Source organism: Marmota flaviventris, unplaced genomic scaffold (assembly GCF_047511675.1).
Source record: "Marmota flaviventris isolate mMarFla1 unplaced genomic scaffold, mMarFla1.hap1 Scaffold_1449, whole genome shotgun sequence".
NCBI lineage: Eukaryota > Metazoa > Chordata > Mammalia > Rodentia > Sciuridae > Marmota > Marmota flaviventris.
The window spans coordinates 6,302-27,287 of record NW_027288020.1 but is presented as its reverse complement, the minus strand read 5'-3'; the positions used below and the strand labels follow the sequence as shown (position 1 = coordinate 27,287).

The 20,986-nt window shown below is 40.6% G+C and overlaps 1 protein-coding gene across 3 annotated transcripts; it reads left to right on the top strand.

The window, feature by feature from the left end:
• The first annotated feature begins 255 nt into the window (after positions 1-255).
• LOC114094515 (splicing factor, proline- and glutamine-rich) lies at positions 256-15,793 on the top strand. Of its 3 annotated transcripts, XM_027937702.2 has the most exons (13): positions 256-1,165; positions 1,766-1,954; positions 2,266-2,567; positions 2,675-2,770; positions 3,676-3,872; positions 3,967-4,051; positions 4,714-4,831; positions 5,520-5,568; positions 5,650-5,771; positions 8,120-11,281; positions 14,418-14,465; positions 15,430-15,513; positions 15,699-15,793. In XM_027937702.2, exons 1-10 carry the CDS (start codon positions 353-355, stop codon positions 8,255-8,257), a joined length of 2,109 nt encoding a protein of 702 aa, XP_027793503.1. In that variant the 5' UTR covers positions 256-352; the 3' UTR covers positions 8,258-11,281; positions 14,418-14,465; positions 15,430-15,513; positions 15,699-15,793. The 3 variants fall into 3 exon arrangements, with proteins under 3 accessions (XP_027793503.1, XP_027793504.1, XP_071463321.1); XM_027937703.2 differs by lacking the exon at positions 8,120-11,281; XM_071607220.1 differs by having other exon boundaries at positions 8,120-14,465.
• The last annotated feature ends 5,193 nt before the right edge of the window (positions 15,794-20,986 follow it).

Sequence of the window (20,986 nt, the reverse complement as noted above, 5' to 3'; positions counted from 1 at the left end):
GATAGCCATTCAAATTTCTCACAGCAAATCACAGTGGCCTAGAGCCAACTCCTTCTACGCTCATTGGCCAGCTGGAAACTTCACCCCCCTCCATGCCTCCCGCCTCTCACCCCGGAGCCAATGGGAAAGATTTATGGTTCGTAACGTAGTGTCATCAAGTACCGTACAGGCAATTGGCTATTGCCGCAGTCGATCGAGGCGTAGGCGGGGCTGTGGCAAGCTGGCCTATATAAGAGGAGGACAAAGGCGGCGCGCCGCCTGTGTCATCCGCCATTTTGTGCGAAGCAAGGTGGCCTCCACGTTCCCCGAGCGTCTTCTTCGTTTCTGCCTCGACCGCCCCTTGATCACAGACATGTCTCGGGATCGGTTCCGGAGTCGCGGCGGTGGCGGTGGCGGTTTCCACCGTCGCGGAGGAGGCGGTGGCCGTGGCGGTCTCCACGATTTCCGCTCTCCGCCGCCCGGCATGGGCCTCAATCAGAACCGCGGCCCCATGGGCCCAGGCCCAGGCGGCCCTAAGCCCCCGATTCCGCCGCCGCCTCCGCACCAGCAGCAGCAGCAGCAGCCGCCGCCGCAGCAGCAGCCGCCGCCACAGCAGCCGCCGCCGCATCAGCAGCCGCCGCCGCACCAGCCACCGCACCAGCAGCCGCCACCGCCGCCGCAGGATTCGTCCAAGCCCGTGGTTCCTCAGGGGCCCGGCCCCGCTACCGGAGTAGGCAGCGCGCCTCCGGCCTCCGGCTCTGCCCCGCCCGCTACTCCCCCGACCACTGGGGCCCCGCCGGGACCGGGTCCCACCCCGACCCCGCCGCCCGCCGTCACCTCCGCCCCACCAGGAGCGCCTCCGCCCGCGCCGCCGAGCAGCGGCGTCCCGACCACTCCCCCCCAGGCCGGCGGCCCGCCGCCTCCACCTGCGGGCGGCCCGGGCCCCGGGCCTAAGCAGGGCCCGGGACCCGGAGGTCCCAAAGGCGGCAAGCTGCCTGGAGGGCCGAAGCCCGGCGGCGGCCCGGGCCTGAGTGCTCCCGGGGGCCACCCCAAGCCGCCGCACCGAGGAGGCGGGGAGCCCCGTGGGGGCCGCCAGCACCACCCTCCCTACCACCAGCAGCACCACCAGGGTCCCCCGCCCGGCGGGCCCGGCGGCCGCAGCGAGGAGAAGATCTCCGACTCGGAGGTGAGTCTCCAGCAGCGACCCGTCGGTTCCCCTAAGATGGCGGCGCCCCCCACCCCCCGTCGCCGCGCGAGCCTCCATTTTGTCGGCGGCCGGAAGGGCGCCTGCGCGCGGGGGCGGGGCGGCCCGGCGGGCGCGCGGCGTCGAGGTCTCTGTTCCGCGGGGAGATTGGCTGCCCGCGCGTCTGGTGCAGGTGATGAGCCTTGGATCCAGTGTAGGGCACGTCGGGAGGTGTAGGGTTGTAGAGAATCGGGCTACTGTCACGGTTTTAGTCTCCTACGATTTAGATAAAAACCGTGTTTGTCTCCTACGATTTAGATAAAAAACTGTCGGCATGACATATACGTATCAGTGTATATGTACGTGTTTGTAGACGGCTTCCGTTTTCAGGAGCATTCTGGATTGTTAGATACCCTTTTTAATGATAGGGCAGTGATTATGCCGGAAATCGCACAGATATATATGTACGACATGATTGCGTCTCTAGCGGACCAGAAAACCCTCGAAGAAAACATGCAGTTCAGAAAATGCAAGAATTTGTCATGGGTTTTCAATTTGCAGAGGTCACTGGTGTCTGAAAATTGATTTCCTTTTTTTCATTAGGGGTTTAAAGCTAACTTGTCTCTCTTGAGGAGGCCTGGAGAGAAAACCTACACACAGCGTTGTCGATTGTTTGTTGGGAATCTCCCCGCTGATATCACAGAGGATGAATTCAAAAGACTATTTGCAAAATACGGAGAACCAGGAGAAGTTTTTATCAATAAAGGCAAAGGATTCGGATTTATTAAACTTGTGAGTATAATTTATTATATGTAGAAGATGGGTTTTCTTTGCTTTTGTTTTTTGCAGAACGCAAAACCAGATAGAATAAATTGTTCTTTCAAAAAAATATTCTGTAGAGAGAGTAATTGTTGGTACCTAAGAGAAGAAAGGTGGTCGGGTGGGTAAGGTATTTAAGTACTACCCCTAGTGGTGTCCGGGAGGGCTACCTGAGGGTAACATTTGAACTGAGTTGGAAGAAGTAGAAATTTGGTTTATAACAGTTTGAAAATGAGCATTAGCCAGTTATGAAGCCATTAACGTGAATGTTTTAATATTTGCAGGAATCTAGAGCCTTGGCTGAAATTGCCAAAGCTGAACTTGATGATACACCCATGAGAGGTAGACAGCTTCGGGTTCGCTTTGCCACACATGCTGCTGCCCTCTCTGTTCGTAATCTTTCACCTTATGTTTCCAATGAACTGTTGGAAGAAGCCTTTAGCCAGTTTGGTCCTATTGAAAGGGCTGTTGTAATTGTGGATGATCGTGGTAGATCTACAGGGAAAGGCATTGTTGAATTTGCTTCTAAACCAGCAGCAAGAAAAGCGTTTGAAAGATGCAGTGAAGGTGTTTTCCTACTGACAACGTAAGTTGTCTCTGGTTTACTCTAGTCATTTCTTATTTGTTACAACTTACAAGGATGTTCTATTAAAAGTCTGGAACAAAGTTGAGATGAACCATTTTTGTTATTAGAACTCCTCGTCCAGTCATTGTGGAACCACTTGAACAATTAGATGATGAAGATGGTCTTCCTGAGAAACTTGCACAGAAGAATCCAATGTATCAAAAGTAAGTTGAAAAGGAAACTTGCTCTAGTAATTTTTTCCAGTTTTGCTTAAAAGATATGAAATTTGCGGGTGGGGTACTGGGGATTTGAACCCAGGGGTGCTTTTATCTCTGAGTTGTCTTCCCAGCCCTATTTTTTGTTTTGAGGCTGGGGTCTTGCTAAGTTATTTAGGGCCTTGCTAGGTTGCTGAGGCTGGCTTTTAAGTTTGGAAAGTTAGGTTTCAAAGCTGTCATTTAAATGACTGTTTTTAATGTAGGTACTTTCACATGCAATCCTGTCATGTGCTTACAGTTGCATGAAATGCGTTTTCATGGATGGAAAATACAAGCCTGGGTAAGGAATTTGGCTAGAGGAAAACATTAGGAAATGTGGAAGGCAGAATTTGTCTTCCAAATTTTGTTATTGTGTCCCTTTTTGTTTTTATTTTACATCTTAGTTTCTTACTCTTTATTAAATTGTTATAACTGACTGTTATGAGTAGGAAGAACAGAATGAGAGAATAAGGGATGCAGGAAATAGAAGGATGAGGAAGTAGTTTTTTTTTTTTTAATTTTTTAGTTGTTAATAGACCTTTATATATTTATATGTCGTGCTGGGAATTGAACCCAGTGCTTCACACATGCCAGGCAAGTGCGCTACCTCTGAGCCCCAGCCCCAACCCCAACCCCGGGGATGTAGTTTTTAATCTTCGTTTTTAGCAAGTGATAGGCTAGGGAAAAGATCAAAGTTTTTTTTTTTTTTTTTCAGTGCTGGGGACCAAACCCAGTGTACATGTTGGGCAGATGCTCTACTACCAGCTGAGCTACTTCCCTAGTCAAAGATTTTTTTTTTTTTTTTGGAAGTGGAACAAGTAATATTGTCTTTACAAATCCACAAAATGGTTCATGTTTAAATATTGTGTTATCAGGGAGAGAGAAACGCCACCTCGCTTTGCTCAGCATGGCACGTTTGAGTATGAATATTCTCAGAGGTGGAAGTCCTTGGATGAAATGGAAAAACAGCAAAGGGAACAAGTTGAAAAAAACATGAAGGATGCAAAAGACAAGTTGGAAAGTGAAATGGAAGATGCCTATCATGAACATCAGGCAAATCTTTTGCGCCAAGGTAAAGGCCTTCCGAATTTTATTGGTAGGATCAGTTTATTGAGTTACCAGGATCTTATTAATGTGATACCAAAATAATACTTTCTAATGTTCAGATCTGATGAGACGCCAGGAAGAATTAAGACGAATGGAAGAACTTCACAATCAAGAAATGCAGAAACGTAAAGAAATGCAATTGAGGTAAAATACTGTTGATTCTTTGTTTTTGTACTCATAGTCTGACATTTAGGAAACAGTGTACTCAATTTTTCAGGTGATACGTATCAGTGCTCAAAATCAAATGTAAGGATATCAAGTTTTCTGTGTGTGTATATATTTTTTTTTGCGCCACAATGTCTAATGTTGTGCCTCTAAGCTCTGAGCCTCACTCTCTAGACCTTTGTGGGGAGTTTGTTTTGTTTGCTTATTTTTTTTTTTAATATTTATTTTTTAGTTGGACACAATACCTTTATTTATTTTTATGTGGTGCTGAGGATTGAACCCAGGGCCTCTCATGTGCTAGGCGGATGCTCTACTACTAAGCCACAACCTCAGCCCATGTTTGCTTATTTTTTTGAATGGATTTTTTTTTTTTAAGGATTAGATGGATGCAGAATACCTTTATTTTTATGCAGTGCTGAGGAGCGAACCCAGTGCCTCACACATGCTGGGCAGGCACTCTGACACTGAGCCACAACCCCAACCCTTTATGTATGTATGTATGTATGTATGTATCTATCTATCTATTTTACTGTGTTCTTACACCATCTAAGGCTCTTAGACATATTACTACCAGCTTTTTTTCAAATTAGATTTTAAAAGATGAGGTTGATACTTTGGCTTACGCTTGATTATGTTTTCAGGCAAGAGGAGGAACGACGTAGAAGGGAGGAAGAGATGATGATTCGCCAACGTGAGATGGAAGAACAAATGAGACGCCAAAGAGAAGAAAGTTATAGCCGGATGGGCTACATGGATCCAGTAAGTTAGGGTTTGTTGGCATTCTAGGGAGTTGTTTATAGAACTTGTAGGTACCTAAGGTGAAATTTGACTCAGTTGAATAAAAAAAAAAAAATCACACAGTATAGTCATTTTCTACCTTAAAATGTTGGCCATGGGCAGTGGCACATGTCTATAATCCCAGTGGCTTGGGAGACTGAGGCAGGAGGATCATGAGTTCAAAGCCAGCCATAACAGTGAGGCTGTAAGGCACTCAGTGAGATCCTATCCTGTCTCTAAATAAAATACAAAACAGGGCTGGGGAATGTGGCTCAGTGGTCAAGTGCCCCAGAGTTCATTCCCCGGTAAAGCCAGGCCCCCCCAAGTAGTTTTTTATATATATATATATATATATATATTTTTTTTTTTTTTTTTTGATTTGGCCGATCTAGTGATTACTTTTTCTTTCTTTTTTTTTTTTTTTTAAACAACTGTACTATGTTTGATTGCCATGGTTCTTGTTTTTCCTGTTCTTTGTATGGGCCCGAAGATGATTGAACTGGAAGGTTTTGTTTTATCAGTTCTTAGGAAATAGCTAGTTTTTAGTTTTTTTTTTTAATATTTTAGTTGAAAGAAAAATGCCTTCTGAACCTTACAGTTCTTAAGTCTTAAACATTCTTAATGTGCTTATTGCATAGGTGAATTAAATTTTTTTTTTTTTTTCTGTTAGAGAGAAAGAGACATGAGAATGGGTGGTGGAGGAGCAATGAACATGGGAGGTAAGCATGAAAATTTAAGTCAACTTTATTACCAGAGAGCAGTGTTGTGGTGGAATCCTAATTACTCTTTCTGTTTCCTAGATCCCTATGGTTCAGGAGGCCAGAAATTTCCACCTCTAGGTGGTGGTGGTGGCATAGGTTATGAAGCTAATCCTGGAGTTCCACCAGCAACTATGAGTGGTTCCATGATGGGAAGCGACATGGTAATGTATCCTGTGGGACGTAGTACAAAGGAAATTCTCATTTTCATGACATAATGTGTGTGTTTTTTTTGTTGTTGTTTTGTTTTAAGTAGGTGACTGGACCTCTTTTAGTTCTCCCTATCATGTATATATATAATTTTGAGGAATACTTTGGCAACACAGAAGAACTCTTGTGTGGTAACCTAAACACGGTTGCCAATGAGGAGTCAATGCTGTTAGTAGTATGTGGAGTTATCTTTGGCAATAAGTACATGTAGGTGTTTTCCACTTTTTTGCTTGTGCACTTTTGAACCCCAGTGCATGGCAAATCCAAATTCTGTGTTAGGTAATGTATGATTATTCTATACACTCAATTGAGGGTAATCACATGGCAAACTGTCATTCTTTAAGCTGGTATTTGCCATAAATGGGAATCAGCCTTGTAGTTTGTAGCTTTAGGCATGTTTTAGTGATATGTAGAACTTTGACCTATATTTGGTGTGGCTTCTATCCCATGAAAGAGAATTGTTTAGTGTTTTGACTCGTCGTTTCCCACCTGTTGGGTCTGTTTGTAGGTACACCTTCTAAAATAAACTGACATCTCTATTTTGATACAGGGTAGCAAAAGTCAACAATAAATTTAAGCATACTAATTGTGTGCATTTGATCTCAACCTTCTTGATGCTATTATGTTAGCTATATGGATAGTCTGTCAGATGCTTTAGAACAGTCAAGTAAATTGATGAGTGGCTGTATTAGGGCTTTACAAATCCTCAGTTCTGAATTTTGGTGGGCTTAGAAAAGAGTACATTTTCATAGCTGATTGAATCAGATTTAGTTTTCCTATGGGCTTTTGGCAGAGATGCGCTGCAGTATGTGGCTCACATAATTTTTATCAATAGAAACTTTAGAATTTAATATGAGACTTTATCTACTTAAAATATATCTAAGGCTTTTTGACAAAGTTACAACTCTAAATTGATGGTTGTGTTAAATATACCATTAGTTTTATCCAGCTGAATTTTAAAAACTGGGTAATGTTTTGGTATTTAAGCTTCATAAAAAACAGTTTAGGTACGTATTAAATTTGTAGACTCAAATTTGATATGATGTTCCCACAGTTCAGGTTCTATGTGGCCAAGTACTAGAATTTTTAGCTGTTCTAATAACAATCTTAAACCCCCCAAATCTTCATCTCTTTGAGATAAAGTATAATATGTAAAAACCATACACAATTTTTAAAAAATTTTTCAAGAGGATTTCCCAAGTAGTTTTACAGTATTGGGGGAGAAGGTGAAATTATATATATAGGCACAGAGCAGCTAAATCGTAATAAATAATTTTAGGACTTTTCTTTGGAATAAAACTGAGTAAGTGGGCTATTTTAAATGGAATTTAAGACAGAATAGACTGCTATGCTTACCTACCTATAGAGTCTTGCTGTCTGGGTACATAACATTTCAAGTCGAGAAGTACCTAAAACCTACTCACTGCTTTATTGCAGTCACTATAGCTTGGTGTTAAACTGTTTGTGGAGCCTTTTAAAATTTCTAAAGCATGGATTCATAGCAAGGTTTCAGTGTACTTTTTAAAGACCTCAGGGAAAAGTTGGGCTGTTAGTGGGCTGTATGTTTGCAACAATGCAGAATAGTACTGTGAAAGTGAACATAATTGTCTCTGGTTTTATAGTGATGGCTCTGAAGGTGGTGTACCTGTGAGAATATGGCAACACAAGTTTTTGATCAAGTTACTGTGCCGGTTAAGTGACTAAATCTATTAGTTTTTTTATGCCTTTTCTTTTTGTAGTCTGGTAGCATTTTATTAAAACTTTCAACCTTTTAAGATTTCTGCAACTTAGCAGATGTGTCTTAAGATCTTGAAAAGCACAAGGTTTCTTAAGCAGCACATGCCACTGACTGGTGAGTAGGTCTTGTCACTTCATTGAGTGAATTGACTCTGTCTGGATGGGCTTGTTAGGCTTACTTGGAGAGTAAATTTTCTGTTCATACCCTGAAAGTGAGAGTTTGCAAGTTTTCATTGGATTAATCTGATGTGAAATTTCTTAGAACGCATTTTGGAATGGATTTTCACATCTGCACTAATTCTTAAATTTTTTAGCACTACAGGGAAGATCTGTTCTTTGAAACAGGTGTATGAGAATGGCTCAAGTGGGAACATACCACAAGGCATGTATTATCGTAAACTAATTTTCAAATTACCCTTTTTTCCTTTCTATGTTCCCGGTACCTGTGGATCGACTCATTGGTGATTGTATCGACGAACGTTGACTACGGAACCTTCTAAAATATTTACTTAACACACATGGACATCAACTACATATAATGAACTGTTGATTACTGTTCCAATAGCGTACTGAGCGCTTTGGGCAGGGAGGTGCGGGGCCTGTGGGTGGACAGGGTCCTAGAGGAATGGGCCCTGGAACTCCAGCAGGATATGGTAGAGGGAGAGAAGAGTATGAAGGCCCAAACAAAAAACCCCGATTTTAGATGTGATATCTAGGCTTTCATTCCAGTTTGTTTTTGTCTTTTCTTGTTTAGATACCACTTTTAAATTCTTGCATTTTAGTAAGAAAGCTACCTTTTTATGGATGTTAGCAGTTTATTGACCTAATATTTGTAAATGGTCTGTTTGGGCAGGTAAAATTATGTAATGCAGTGTTTGAAACAGGAGAAAAGTTTTTTCTTTTTACTTTTTCTTTTCTCTCTTTTTTTCTTTTTTTTTTTTTAACTGTATAATGTCCCTCAAGTTAATGGCAGTGTACCTTGTGCCACCGAATTTCCAAAGTGTACCGATTTTTTTTTTACTGTGCTTCAAATAAATAGAAAAATAGTTATAATACTGATCTTCAACTTTGCCATTCATGCTTCTATGCACATTAGGCTAGGTATTCCACTTTGAAAGCATGAGAGTGTTGAGGCCTTTGAATGGCAGGCATATGCCATTTCTGGGAAATGTATGTGGAGGCTAAGTATTGCTTTCTACAAGTAATTGCCCCCTTGTTTTAAAAAGAAGAAATGCAGATTTGAAGTAGTTCACGATTGTTTGGCATTATAGGAAGCAAGCTGGTGCTAAGTATTTTTAAATGGTTATGTAAGCAAAGCTGAACTGTAAATCTTCATTCAGGAATATGTATTAAGATTATGGAATGGGTATAAGACTTGGTAGGGGGAGAAAGTGGGTTTGGTTAATGGATCTTTTATGGCCCTATGATCTATCCTTGGAAGTTTTTGAAAAAAGTGGAAAGATCATTTTGTCGCATTTCCCCTATTCTTGTTTTTAAAAGAACAACAAATCCCAAGCCCTACAAATGGCTTGTATTGAACTTTTACATTTGAATTAAAGATTGTTAAACATAAGCCTTTTCATGTATTACTTCAAGTGATTTATAAAGCTGGGGCTTAGTTTGAAGAATTCAACTTGAAAAAGTAAAGTAAGGTTTAGTTAACTGTAAAATGGGTTTAGTTCTATTTACATTCGTAGTCTTTTTAACTTTTACACCTTGTGCTACTTCTGTTGGGAAAAATCTGTAGACTATAAAGATCTTGGTTTTCTTCTTAAGAGCTAGTGGTGACTTTTAATAACAAATAGGGTTGCAGATAACCATTCTTAAAAATTTGTTCACCTGTTTTTAGATAGTTGCTTTTTGATGTAGCACTAAATCTCAGTGACTTGCTCATGCTACACAGTACAAATACCCCTTCCTTCCACCATAAAGCTTTGGAATGTTTCGATGGTGTTGTCAGTTAATTGTCAACTTCATTGAATTTCCTTCCATTAGAAAAAGACTTTTTGATTCAATATTAAAGTAGATTGTTTACTGTTGTCTGTCAGTACAGTGGGAGCTTGATTTCCCAGTGCAAATATGTTAGAGGAACAATTTCTAACAGTAGGTAAAGTAATTGAATGGTTTAGCTTTGTTCTTAGCTATGTTTCCATTCAACTCTACATTATAGAACTTTGGAATATCTTCATCCTTTTCACCTCTGTTCTTGGGGCTAATTGGCAAAAGAAAAATTCTAAATCAAACCTTTTGTTACCATGCTGAAGTTTAGTATTGTTCCTTGAGTACAAAAGGAGACCTATTGTTGAAACAACTGAGTATTTTCTGCATAGGAAAACAGGGTAATTATCTAAGTAAAACACTGAAGTGTAAAAAGCATGTCACCAAATTCTGGTTGCAGGGCTGACAGGTACATGGTGTGTTAATTAAGGGAGAGAATCTCCTTAGAAAATGTGCTAATTTTATTCACTGAACACATTTGGAAATGGATAGTTCTTTTACCAAGGAGGAAGTTTTGTCCCAAGTCATTAATGGGTGATGCACACATGGGATTTTGTGTATGGAAACAAGGGTGTTGGTTTGAAAGTAGTCCATTACAATTTGAATTGTATAGTAGGGGACTCTATAATGATAAGAAAGTTAGGGGTGTTCATGGGACACCCACGAGGGTGAACTTGAATGTATGTGGGTGGGGGCTGGAGGGGAAATGGGAAAATCTGCCTATAAAATTAATGTTTCAGTTTATTTTTCAGATTACATGCCTTTCTTTATAAGGGATGCTGGCACAGACCCCTAAAATAAGCTTTTGGTAGTACTATACCTTTGAAGAGTGGTGAAGGATGCTAATGAATAATCTCCTGAAAGTTGTGGCTTTTGATAGCCTACTAAGGGCTGTAGAATTGCTAAATGTTGTTTAGCAAATAATGTTGCTGAGTTTCAACTGAACATTTGACTTTTATCATGGAAACTGCAGTGTACCAAGGGTTGTAAAGCTACTCAAATGGACTTTCAATAAGTCTTGCAATGTAAATGATAGTTTTTTAGCCTAATGTGAACTTAAATCATCTTAATGAGTAGTTTTCTAAAAGTCAATGATGAAACTTGGGGTGGGAAATGGAAGGTAATAATTTTGGAAGTATTAGCCATTTTTCTCATTTAAAGAAACATCCTGCCCCTATTTTCCTCCTCTTCCCTTTCTCTCATAATTTTTAAGAGGAACATTTTGTTTTTGAACCTTATGTCTCCAAATCTTTAAAAACTGCATTCTCTTTGAAGATGCTAGTGTATTTCATAGGTGTCTATATAAACTTAACCCATTGGCTCACATTACTTAGTGAAAAACAATCCTTTTTGCCTAGAACATTAAACTCCTAAGAATATAAACCCCACCACTCTTTTTAGATGTGTTATATCACTGATAAAAACAAATAACAATTTGGGAAATTGTAATGTTACGCCTGTGCAATTTTTATAAGTGGCATATTATGGCAGAAAAAAATTTTAGATACTTGGCTTGGGCAAGCCACTAAGTTGTGGCGGAATGTTTTGTGGTGTTCTTGGACTGCAATTATGCACTATTAAAGTAGTGGCCTGCTACATAACTGCATTTAGCCAGCATTTCTGCAGTGCGTAACTGTGAGGAACGTAGTACCGCAAATGGCAATGGACATTAGGACCCGGATGTAGTATTCCTGCTTGCTCCAAGATTCTCATTGCCGACTGCATACAGGTAGGTAACAAGCAATATAATCTAACTTGGTGACTTGCTATGTACTTTTATTCCGTGGGCATTCTGACATCACACTTCTGACAATGAAATTACAGTGCAGCACCTAACACTTGTATGATAAAGCTAGCTTATAGCAAAACTGCGTGGGTCTGGGGTTAGAGCTGTAATTTGTTAGGCAGAAATCAGTGCTGTTGCAGTTCTCAGATAAAAAGTGCAAACTTGATTCTTGGTATATCTGACTCAGTTGTGTGGTTTTCTATAGTTGCATTGTAAATGAAGAGAACATGGAACACATCAGTGGTGTGGGGAAGAGGGAACCAAAACCATACTTGGGAAGGGAAGTAGGGTGCTTTTAGCACCTTGACATGGACCATATAGCATGGATCCATATGGCATGTGATAATTAGTCTCTGTTGTAGCAAACTGACCTGCTCAAAGGTCAGCAATATAAGTAATTTCATTATGTAATCTTGGTAATTATTCTGCAAGTTGAGTGAACTCAGACTAAACTGCAGGGTTTTTTTGTAATGGGTTTCATGGGAACACCTTTGTTACTAACTTGGGCTTAGATGGGAATCTAATGTGAATAGTTCAAGTTATGTGACTTGTTTAAATACGGTTATACTCTAAACCTGGGGGAAGGTGGTGTGAAATATTGACTTGCTTATAGTTGAATACATGTTGGGAATCATTCCCAATCATAAAACTTCGTCGTTTTCTGTAGAGTGACTGCATTTGTTCAGAGTAGCTTTTTGAACTTGGTTCCCTTAGCTTTAGGGATGTGATGTTACAGTCCAAAATGTTTAGGTACAAGAAAACATAAGTCTTCAAAAAGCACCTTCTTTGTTGCTTAGCTTTGCATCGACTGTTGTTCCAGACCTCAATCCAACTTAACTCTGGTCTCTGGTTTTTAGCTAGTATGCATGAGAAACAGCTTTTAATGCTTTCTGCTCTGTAACTGGAAAGTTTGGTTTACTTTGCATAATTGCCGGTGAAAACTCTTCACAACTATGAGAATTTTCTTTCATTTGTCTCAAGAAAAATGGCTTGCTCTTTGGCAAGTAAGTCACAGGGTGGGGACAGATTTGTACTCTACAGATTTGTAGTTCATTCAAGCAAACAACTTCTGATTTTCCTGATAGATAAAAGAGCAACTGGTGACTAGTTTAGTTTCTTCGTATTAATACAATGCAGATCAAACAATTTTCAGTGTTAGTGACATGAGTACCACTAAAACTGCATAGAACCCTCATGGGGGATTTCCTGTGTCATAATCCATTAAATCGGTGGCCCAACGCTTGCTGCCGTGGTTTAGTGACTGGGTGTTCAGAACTAAAAGCTCAGGTTTATTTCTTAGCAGTCAGTAACAATGTTCAGAGAACTACTTGGTATAATATATGGGTTTAAGGAACATCATTGGGGTGGGGGTTAATTTTGCTTTGTTCTGCTTACTTCAAGATTAATCGGCTTTTGCACTTCAGAAAAGAAACCATTGACTTAAATCTATTCTTACTAGTTTTAATTTGTATGAAGCTATGAATTGTGAATCTCAGTACAGTGACTTTTTGAAAAAGCACTCAATCAAAAAGCTGGGAATTAAGTGGGTTTCAGTAATAACGCTCTATACTGAGGTGCTTGCATTGTATTTCATAATCTTTTTTTCTTGTAACAAACCAAAATTTCTTTTTAATGAGAACACTCTTGAGTTCAGAGGTGTGATGCCAGAATGCATTTTCGTACTGTTAGGCCCTTGGAACAGATACCGGTGCTTTCTGAAAGATCAAAGAAATGCAATGGGTACTCTTCACACAAGGTTGCAAACCTACAAAGAACGCATAATAGTCTTCATTTTCCTAATAAAAGGGATGCGTGTGACTAGTTTTGGACTTTTAACATTAATGGGGGTTGCATGTCTCTTATTGTTAATCATTGTCAGCTGCAGTGACATGATCTACAGTCCTGCATTATTTACTGCCTTTCCCTTAATGATTCTGGACAGGTTTTAGAGAGCTGGGGTGTTTGTTCTGGGCCTTTACTTGGTTTTGGCTTTAGCTGATAATGTTTCAGTGCTGTCAGCTAGTGCAGTTCTCAAATGGCTGCCTATTAGGGAAAGAATTAGAGGATTTGACTGCTCCTAATCATCTGTCATTGCTGCTAGATAATGATTGGCAATTTTTAAGACTCAACTGTGGAAATCTCACAGTTGCTGGTAAACCATCAACCATAAAATGTTGCTTTTGAACACCAGTGCTGAAAAGTTTTTTTTTTTTTTTTTTTTTTTAAGGTGAAAGGGGGGCTGGACGTAGAATAGGACAGGAATAATCAGGAGAATGGGGAAGAATGCAAAACGATATAGTATCCCTTATGGATGGTACATGTGCAACAGGGAATTACATTTCATATACCTGTGGCAGTAATGATACAGGGAGGAAGAAAAACCTGGAACTTGAATTAGGCTGAGCTTTCTGTTTTGTGCACTGTGGCCCTGCCAGGCATATAGTGTGAAGGTGAATGTCTTCTCCCTCAGAAAACCTTGGGTTCCTTGCTGCCCCAGTAAGGCATAGCTTCCTTGCTCTAACTTAAAACTCAGTGAGGACTTGGAGGGGAAAGAAGAGGCAAATACATAGGATTGCAGGGTAACAACTGCAGTGTTGTGTACTGTGGGAAGTGGGTAAGGCACTCTTGGAGGACTCCTGCTGAAGGTGGTTAGCCCACCTGAGAATGAAAGGCATACTTGAATGGGGAGCAGGGTATGTGCTTTCATATGAAAAGAGAGCTGATAAATAAAATACTGGGTGAGGTGAACGTTGTCACATACCTTCACATAAGGGATAGTATATTTTGGGTTGCAGTCAAACTTCATTGTGCTCAGACTGGTGAAAATAGGAGTTAGACTTTTGCATTTTAAAAGAAGATACAGTTTTCATTCTAATTCTGGTGTCTACTTAGTACTTACACAAAAAATAATTTTAGATTTTTTTCCCCATGAAGTTTCTTCCTATTTTTTTAATGCTGTAACTTACCCCAATCTTTGTCTCTGGAATTTTACTCTTTAAATTTTGAAGTTAACTAGCATTTTCAAGCCTTTATTTTATACCCTTGTCTTTTATATTAACTTTTTCTTATTATTCTTTAGGTAAGAATGGTTGATGTTGGCTGATATTGGAATGTTCATTCACTTGAAGTAAGTGTCCTTTGGAACCTTAACCTCTAGTGGATTTTGGGGCTTGATTTATCTTCATTGGTTAAAATAACCAATGAAATATGGGAGAGGGTGAGACTTGTTTTGTTTGTATTGTCTATTTTGAACATTGTGTGACAACTGGGGGTGTATCTCAGTAGTGCAGTTCTTCCCTAACATGTGAGAGGTCAGGGGTTTGATCAGGTCAGGTGGGATATGATAAAGTAGAATATTTATTATAAAAGTAGGAAAATTTTAAAAATAACATGCTGGGCTGGGGTTGTGGCTCAGTTGGTAGATTGCTTGCCTAGCATGAGTGAGGCACTGGGTTCGATTCTCAGCACCATGTATAATAAATAAAGGTCAATTAACAAGTAAAAAATTTAAAAAAAAGATACATGCTTATATAATACCAAATGATTACCAAAAGAGCTTGAATTGATGGGTAAATGTTTTTCATAAAATCTCCATAAACTTTATGCAGTAGATGGAAGAATTAGTAGGAAGAGGGAAAATTCCATGATTACCTGAGAAGAAAGTGTAAGAAAATAATTTTGGTATGGGGCAGGTTTTTGATATTTGATGAATAGTTAAAATTGCTTGGACCTTATGCCAAAAGATGCATCTCTTGTCTGTGTCTGAATAAAGTTTACATGATACACCTGGGTGCAGTGATACACACTTGTAATCCGAACTTTTTTGGAAGCTTGAGACAGGAGGATGGTAGGTTCGAGGCCAGCCTGAGCAACATCGAAAGACCCTGTCTCAAAAAATGACTGGGAAATCTATGTAGCTCAGTAGTATAGCATTTGCTTAGCATGTGCAAGGTGTCATGAGTACAATCCCTGGCATCCCTCGCCCACACACACAAAAATAAAATGTATGAACTACTTAGAAATTAATATGGCAAATGTTATTTTTAGAAGTTAATGTGGCAAATGTTATTTTGAATCCGTATTAATTGTAGGTGGATCAGATATTTGTTCTCCAGACATTGACAGCATGGGCCAACCAAGAAGGAAAACCACAAGTCGTTTGACAAAGTGTGTAGGTAAGTTGAATGATTCTTACTATCTTGGGTGCTACCAAAAAAACAACTCATGTTTGTGATTAATACTACATTCCTTGATTTAAATGTTAGGAAACTCAACAGTTGGTATTGGTGTTTATTTAAAAATAAATGAGAACTTCATAAATCAGAATTTGTCTTGAATTAATCAGATCTTTTAATTGCAGGATCAAGAGAGCTGTGTCCACAAAACCAATGAGGAAGCATATAAGGAGGAATGATGAACAACTTATTTGCCATTAATAAAGTCATTTTTGAAAAATTGGATTGTGTTTTTATTTTACATAGCATTATTTTTTTGCTTGGAGGAGGTACCAGGGATTGAACTCAGGGGGACCTGGACCACTGAGCCATATCCCTAACCCTATTTTGTATTTTATTAGAGGCAGGGTCTCACTGAGTTTAGCACCTTGCTGTCTCCGCCTCTAGATTCACTGGGATTACAAGTGTGCCCCAACGTGACTGGTTTAAGTAGGAATTGTGTAGGATTTTCCTGTCACTGAGCTCTAACTCCAGCCCCTGGAACCACTTTTTAAAATCTTTTTATTTTGGTACCAGGAATTGAATCCAGGGGTGCTTAACCTCAGCACATCCCCCATCCCTTTTTGATACAGCTGGATTGCCAAGGCTGACTTTGTACTCATGATCCTCCTGCCTCAGCCTCCCAGCCAGCCCTCTGGGATTACAGGCATGCCCCCACCATGTCCAACTATAGAGCCACTTTTGATTTCATGATTACTAGCCTAATTTTATGGCCCCTTATAGTCCGAAACCTGATTTGGCCATCAATATTTTAAATCCCCTTCATTCTGTAATTTTTATTCCTAAAATGTACTTTTATTAGCAATGCCCCTTTTTGATTGGTTTCAGGCATAAGAGCATTGTGAATGCAGAAGTATGCACAGTATATACAGAAGAAATACTGGATTGTTGTTGGGTGCTATTGCTTAATAAGTTAATAACCATCTGCCAGGTATTTTCATGTGGTTTGAGATGCAATTTCTCTGAAATGAATCTGAATTTGATACGCAGTGTGATGTGGGCAGTTTCTCAGAACGTAGTTAAGGGAAAAGATTAAAGCCTGCTTGATGAATAAAATAGGAATCCCAGTCATCTGCCCACTTATAATTTCATTATATTTAATAATTCTATTCAGGATAATGTCTCTTTAGCATCATTGCCAGAATTCCTATCTTCATCCCAGTGGCGGTGAAGACAAAGATAAAACCAAACTACAGCTTCTGTGATAGCTATCACAGTAAACTGTATAAACTGATGCATCAATGAATATAACTCAACAAGTAATGCTCAATCAAGAGGTCAATTTACTTTGGGAGGAAATGGACATTGATAGATTCCTCCACTTTGAACTGCTTGTAGAACTTGCCTGGACTATGTATCACTTGTATACATTGTGAACTATTGTTTGGTGCAGCAGATTGTGGTAGTGCTGGCATATCTTTGCTGATGGTGTCACCGTGATTTTTCCAAAGGAGCCGTCAATTGGCTTGGCATTTCTGTATCCTCCCTTCTGCTAGTGATAGTCTAAAATTTGGGGGCTAACAGAGGTGAGGCGAAGAACCTCACCCCCCCACTGGCACCAAGGCCAAATTTGGGGGCCAACAGAGGTGAGGCAAAGAACCTCACCCCCCCACTGGTGCATAGGCCTATCCACAAGTATGGCTGTATGCTGGACCGGTAGTCAGTGACTGGTATGATCCAATTGCAGTGGTAACAACCTAAGACAGGAGGCTGATGCCTAGAGGTCAGTTCATCCCATGACGGGTAAGAACCATATGTTGAATTGGACAACCTACCAGGCACGGTCCCTAAGCCACATTGCTTGTTGTTTAATTAATCAGAAGCGGGGAGATGCTGAGAGCCATAGCTAAGTAGGTACGACACATGGCAATTTCCTTGTCAGCCTACCCCATGTTGCTTAGAGGAAGGACTCTCCATTGTGGAAATAGGCTTGCCTTGGACCCAGGTCATTTGCAGTGACATTGCATGACCAGGGCGGATCCGGGTTTAGGGCGGTTCCAGGTTTAAGGCGATTCCTGCTGGGAATAGGGCGTATCCTGCTGCCTCAGGCGCCCGCTCCTTGAGTTCCCGTTGAGTTCTCGCGGGATTGAGAGAGTATTTGGGATGTAGAGTGCTGGTGGAATTCCCCCAGAACATGCGTGTAGAATGCCGGTGAGAAGTCGGGAATAAAGACTTGCTGTTTGAATCTACAAGGCTGTGAGTGGCTCGATTATTTTGCCCACTTATTATAGGCTAAGCTGTTCATGGGCTATTTAACACCACTGGTAGTATTTATCAGATGAGGCTAATTGGTAGTTCTGTTTCAAAGGCACGGGAGTTCAGAAGTCTGTTCCAGCTGTGAGACTAGTACCCGGATTTTCCTGCTCATAGTTCATGCTCTTCTGCATGGCATCTTTTTCAAATAGCTGGAGGTCAGCTACCCCAAATCAGCTTCTCAATGTTTTGGTTTTGTGATCTGGAACCCTGTGGATTTGTCAGGGAAAAAGCAGTGTGCCTTCTGCGGTGTGTTGTAGCTGTAAAATAAAGGTGCCACCCTTCATTACAGGGTTATTAACAGAACAATGGATTTAAAGCATTTATCTGCCCGAGGCTGAAAGTACATTATTAAAAGTAGTCAAAAGTTCACGGGCAACTGACATTATACCATGTAATGGGAAGATGACTGCCAGGTTTTTTACTTATTTATTTTAGTTTTACACCTTTGTTTTTATTTAGTTTTTATGTGGTGTTGAGGTTCAAACCCAGGGCCTCGCATGCGCTAGGTGAGCGTTCTACCATTGAGCCACAACCCCAGCCCTGACTGCCAGGTTTTTGTTTTGTTTCCTTTGTCCTGGTGCTGTGGATTGAACCAAGGGACACTACCACTGTGGTACATCCCCAGCTCTTAAAGTTTGACCCGAGGTCTAAATGTGAGAATATCTCAGCCTCTCAAATCACTGGAACTACAGGCATGCATTACCATGTTCATCTGATGGATCAGTTTTGATAGCAAAATTTTTCCATTTTAAAAATTCAGGCCATGTAGTCCATAGGGAAACTTTAGTTACAAAATTAATAACCAAAAGGAATGGGGGCCTCAGTAAAGGCCATGTGTAGTTAACCTCAAATAATTGGATTCAGCACAAGAATCCATGCCCAGGAGGGCTTTTTTAGTTGGCGTAATACCTAACTCAGGTGTAGTTTTTTTGTACAGAACAGGGAATTTAAACCAAGGATGCTCTACTACTGAGCTATATCCAATACTTTTGATTGAGAGTGAAAAAGATTTGAGAATGAAAAAGACTGAAGAAAAAACGTATTTGTGGGTTGAAAGAACATTAATAATAATATTTTCCATGCTAATCGACTGCTAAGAGCCAAGTATATGATGCATGGCATTTTTAGTCTAAAGGTGACGCCAGCTAGCCATTGAGATGATATGATTATGTTAAGATTTGCATTCATATGGATATTGGACTCCTGCTGTTCACCTAGGCCGGCTACGGGACTCCTGGAGAGTTCCCATTGGTTGGGGAAGTACAGTAGGAGGGAGTTCCGGGGGAGGAGCTCTCTCTGCGGGTCCGGGAGGAGGCCGCGTGGGTGGAAAAAATCTTCCCGGGCGCGTACCGGACATTGGCGGCAGTTTCAAAAAATAAACTTTGTTCCTGCTTGAGTGGCTCGTGATTTTGTGCCCAGCCAGACTGCGGCAATCGACAGCCAAGCATATTTCTTAGAATTCATCTGTGATTCTCATGGAATTTTAAGGGACCCTTAATAGCCCTTATTTGAAGACGTCCTGAATTCAAAGACTACAAAACTTAGAAGAAAATAGGAGAATTTATCACCTGGAGTTCGGCAGAGGATTTTTATGTGATACCAAGGGCATGAACAAAATAGAGAAAAAATGGATGTTACCAAAATTAAAAAGAACACTATCCAAAGAAAGTGGGGCTGGAGATGTAGCACAGCAGTAGAGGTCTTGCCTAACATGCCTTAGGCCCTGGGTTCAATCCCCAGCATCACAAAATGAAGGGACACCATCTTGCCCTGATCACTTAAAGATCAAAAATGGGAAGGGAGAGAAGATGGCCAAAGGATATGGATTTCAGTGAAAATAAGTTTTAATAAGGAGATTCATTGTATAATAATATTGACTAATAATAGATGTATTCTTGAAAATTGGTTGGTGGTTTTGTTTTGGGTTTTTTTTTGTTTTGTTTTGTTTTTTATACTGGGTTTGGTCCTGGGGCAGTCTACTGCTGAGCTACATTCCCAGCCCTTTTTAAAAATCTTGTCTAAGTTGCTTAGGGCCTTTCTAAATTGTGGAGGCTAGCCTTGAATTTAAGAGACAGTGGGGTGCAGTGGTGCAGGCCTATAATCACTGAAGTTCAGGAGGCTGAGGCAGGAGGATCTCAAGTTTGAGGCCAGCCTCCACAACTTAACAGGACCTTGTCTCCAAAAGGGTTGAGGATGTAGCTTTTTGGTATAGCACCCCTGGGTTCAATCCCCAGCACTGTCAAAGAAAAGAAAAATAGGGCTGGAGCTGTAGCCAAGTGGCAGAGCACTTGCCTATCATGAGTGAGGCACTGCAATCCTTAGCACCACATTAAAAATAAACAAAATAGTGGCTGGGATTGTGGCTCAGTGGTAGAGCGCTTGCTTCACACGTATGAGGCATGGGGTTTGATCCTCAGCATCACATAAAAATAAATAAGTAAAATGAAGTGTATTGTGTCCATCTACAACTAATATATATTAAAAAAATAAAGGCATGCTGTTCACCTAAAATTACAAAAATATATTTTTTAAAAAGTGTTCTCAACAAGAAGGGTATATGAGGTAATAGCATCTGCTAGTTTAAGGTAGCCATTCCACAACAATACATATATCCAAAAAAAGTACATGATAAATATGTGCACTTTTTTTTGTCAATTACAAACAGTTTTATAATGCAAAAACTCACAAAATGGGAGAAAATATTTGCAAATCATTTCTGGTGGGGCAATTCTACCTAGAATATGTGAAAAAGGACTCAACCAGATACATCATCAGGAAAGTTATACAAATGGCTAACAAACACAGGAGTGGATGCTCAGCATCCTTAGGGAAATGCAAAGCAAAAGCACAAGACACCATCTCACACCCGCTAGAAATTTCAGGATCAAAAAGTGAATTTTTAAAAATTTTTTAAAAATGAAATAAATGTTGGCAAAGACATGGAGCTTGGCCCCTCGTATAGTGCTGATGGGAATGTAAAATGGTGCAGCCACTCTAGAAATCAGTCTAGCAATTCTGGAAATAATTAAACCGAGTCACCAGACGACCCAGTGGTTCCATACCCAAGAGAAATGAAAATATACTCAGCACAGTAGCCCACATCTGTCATTTCAGCAACTTGGGATGCTGAGGCAGGAGGATCAGAAGTTCAAGGCTG

Coding starts and splice junctions, on each gene's coding strand:
- LOC114094515 (XM_027937702.2), top strand. CDS start 353: ATGTCTCGGGATCGGTTCCGGAGTCGCGGCGGTGGCGGTGGCGGTTTC. Junction 4,052..4,713: donor CGTAAAGAAATGCAATTGAG/GTAAAATACTGT, acceptor TTATGTTTTCAG/GCAAGAGGAGGAACGACGTA. Junction 4,832..5,519: donor GGATGGGCTACATGGATCCA/GTAAGTTAGGGT, acceptor TTTTTCTGTTAG/AGAGAAAGAGACATGAGAAT.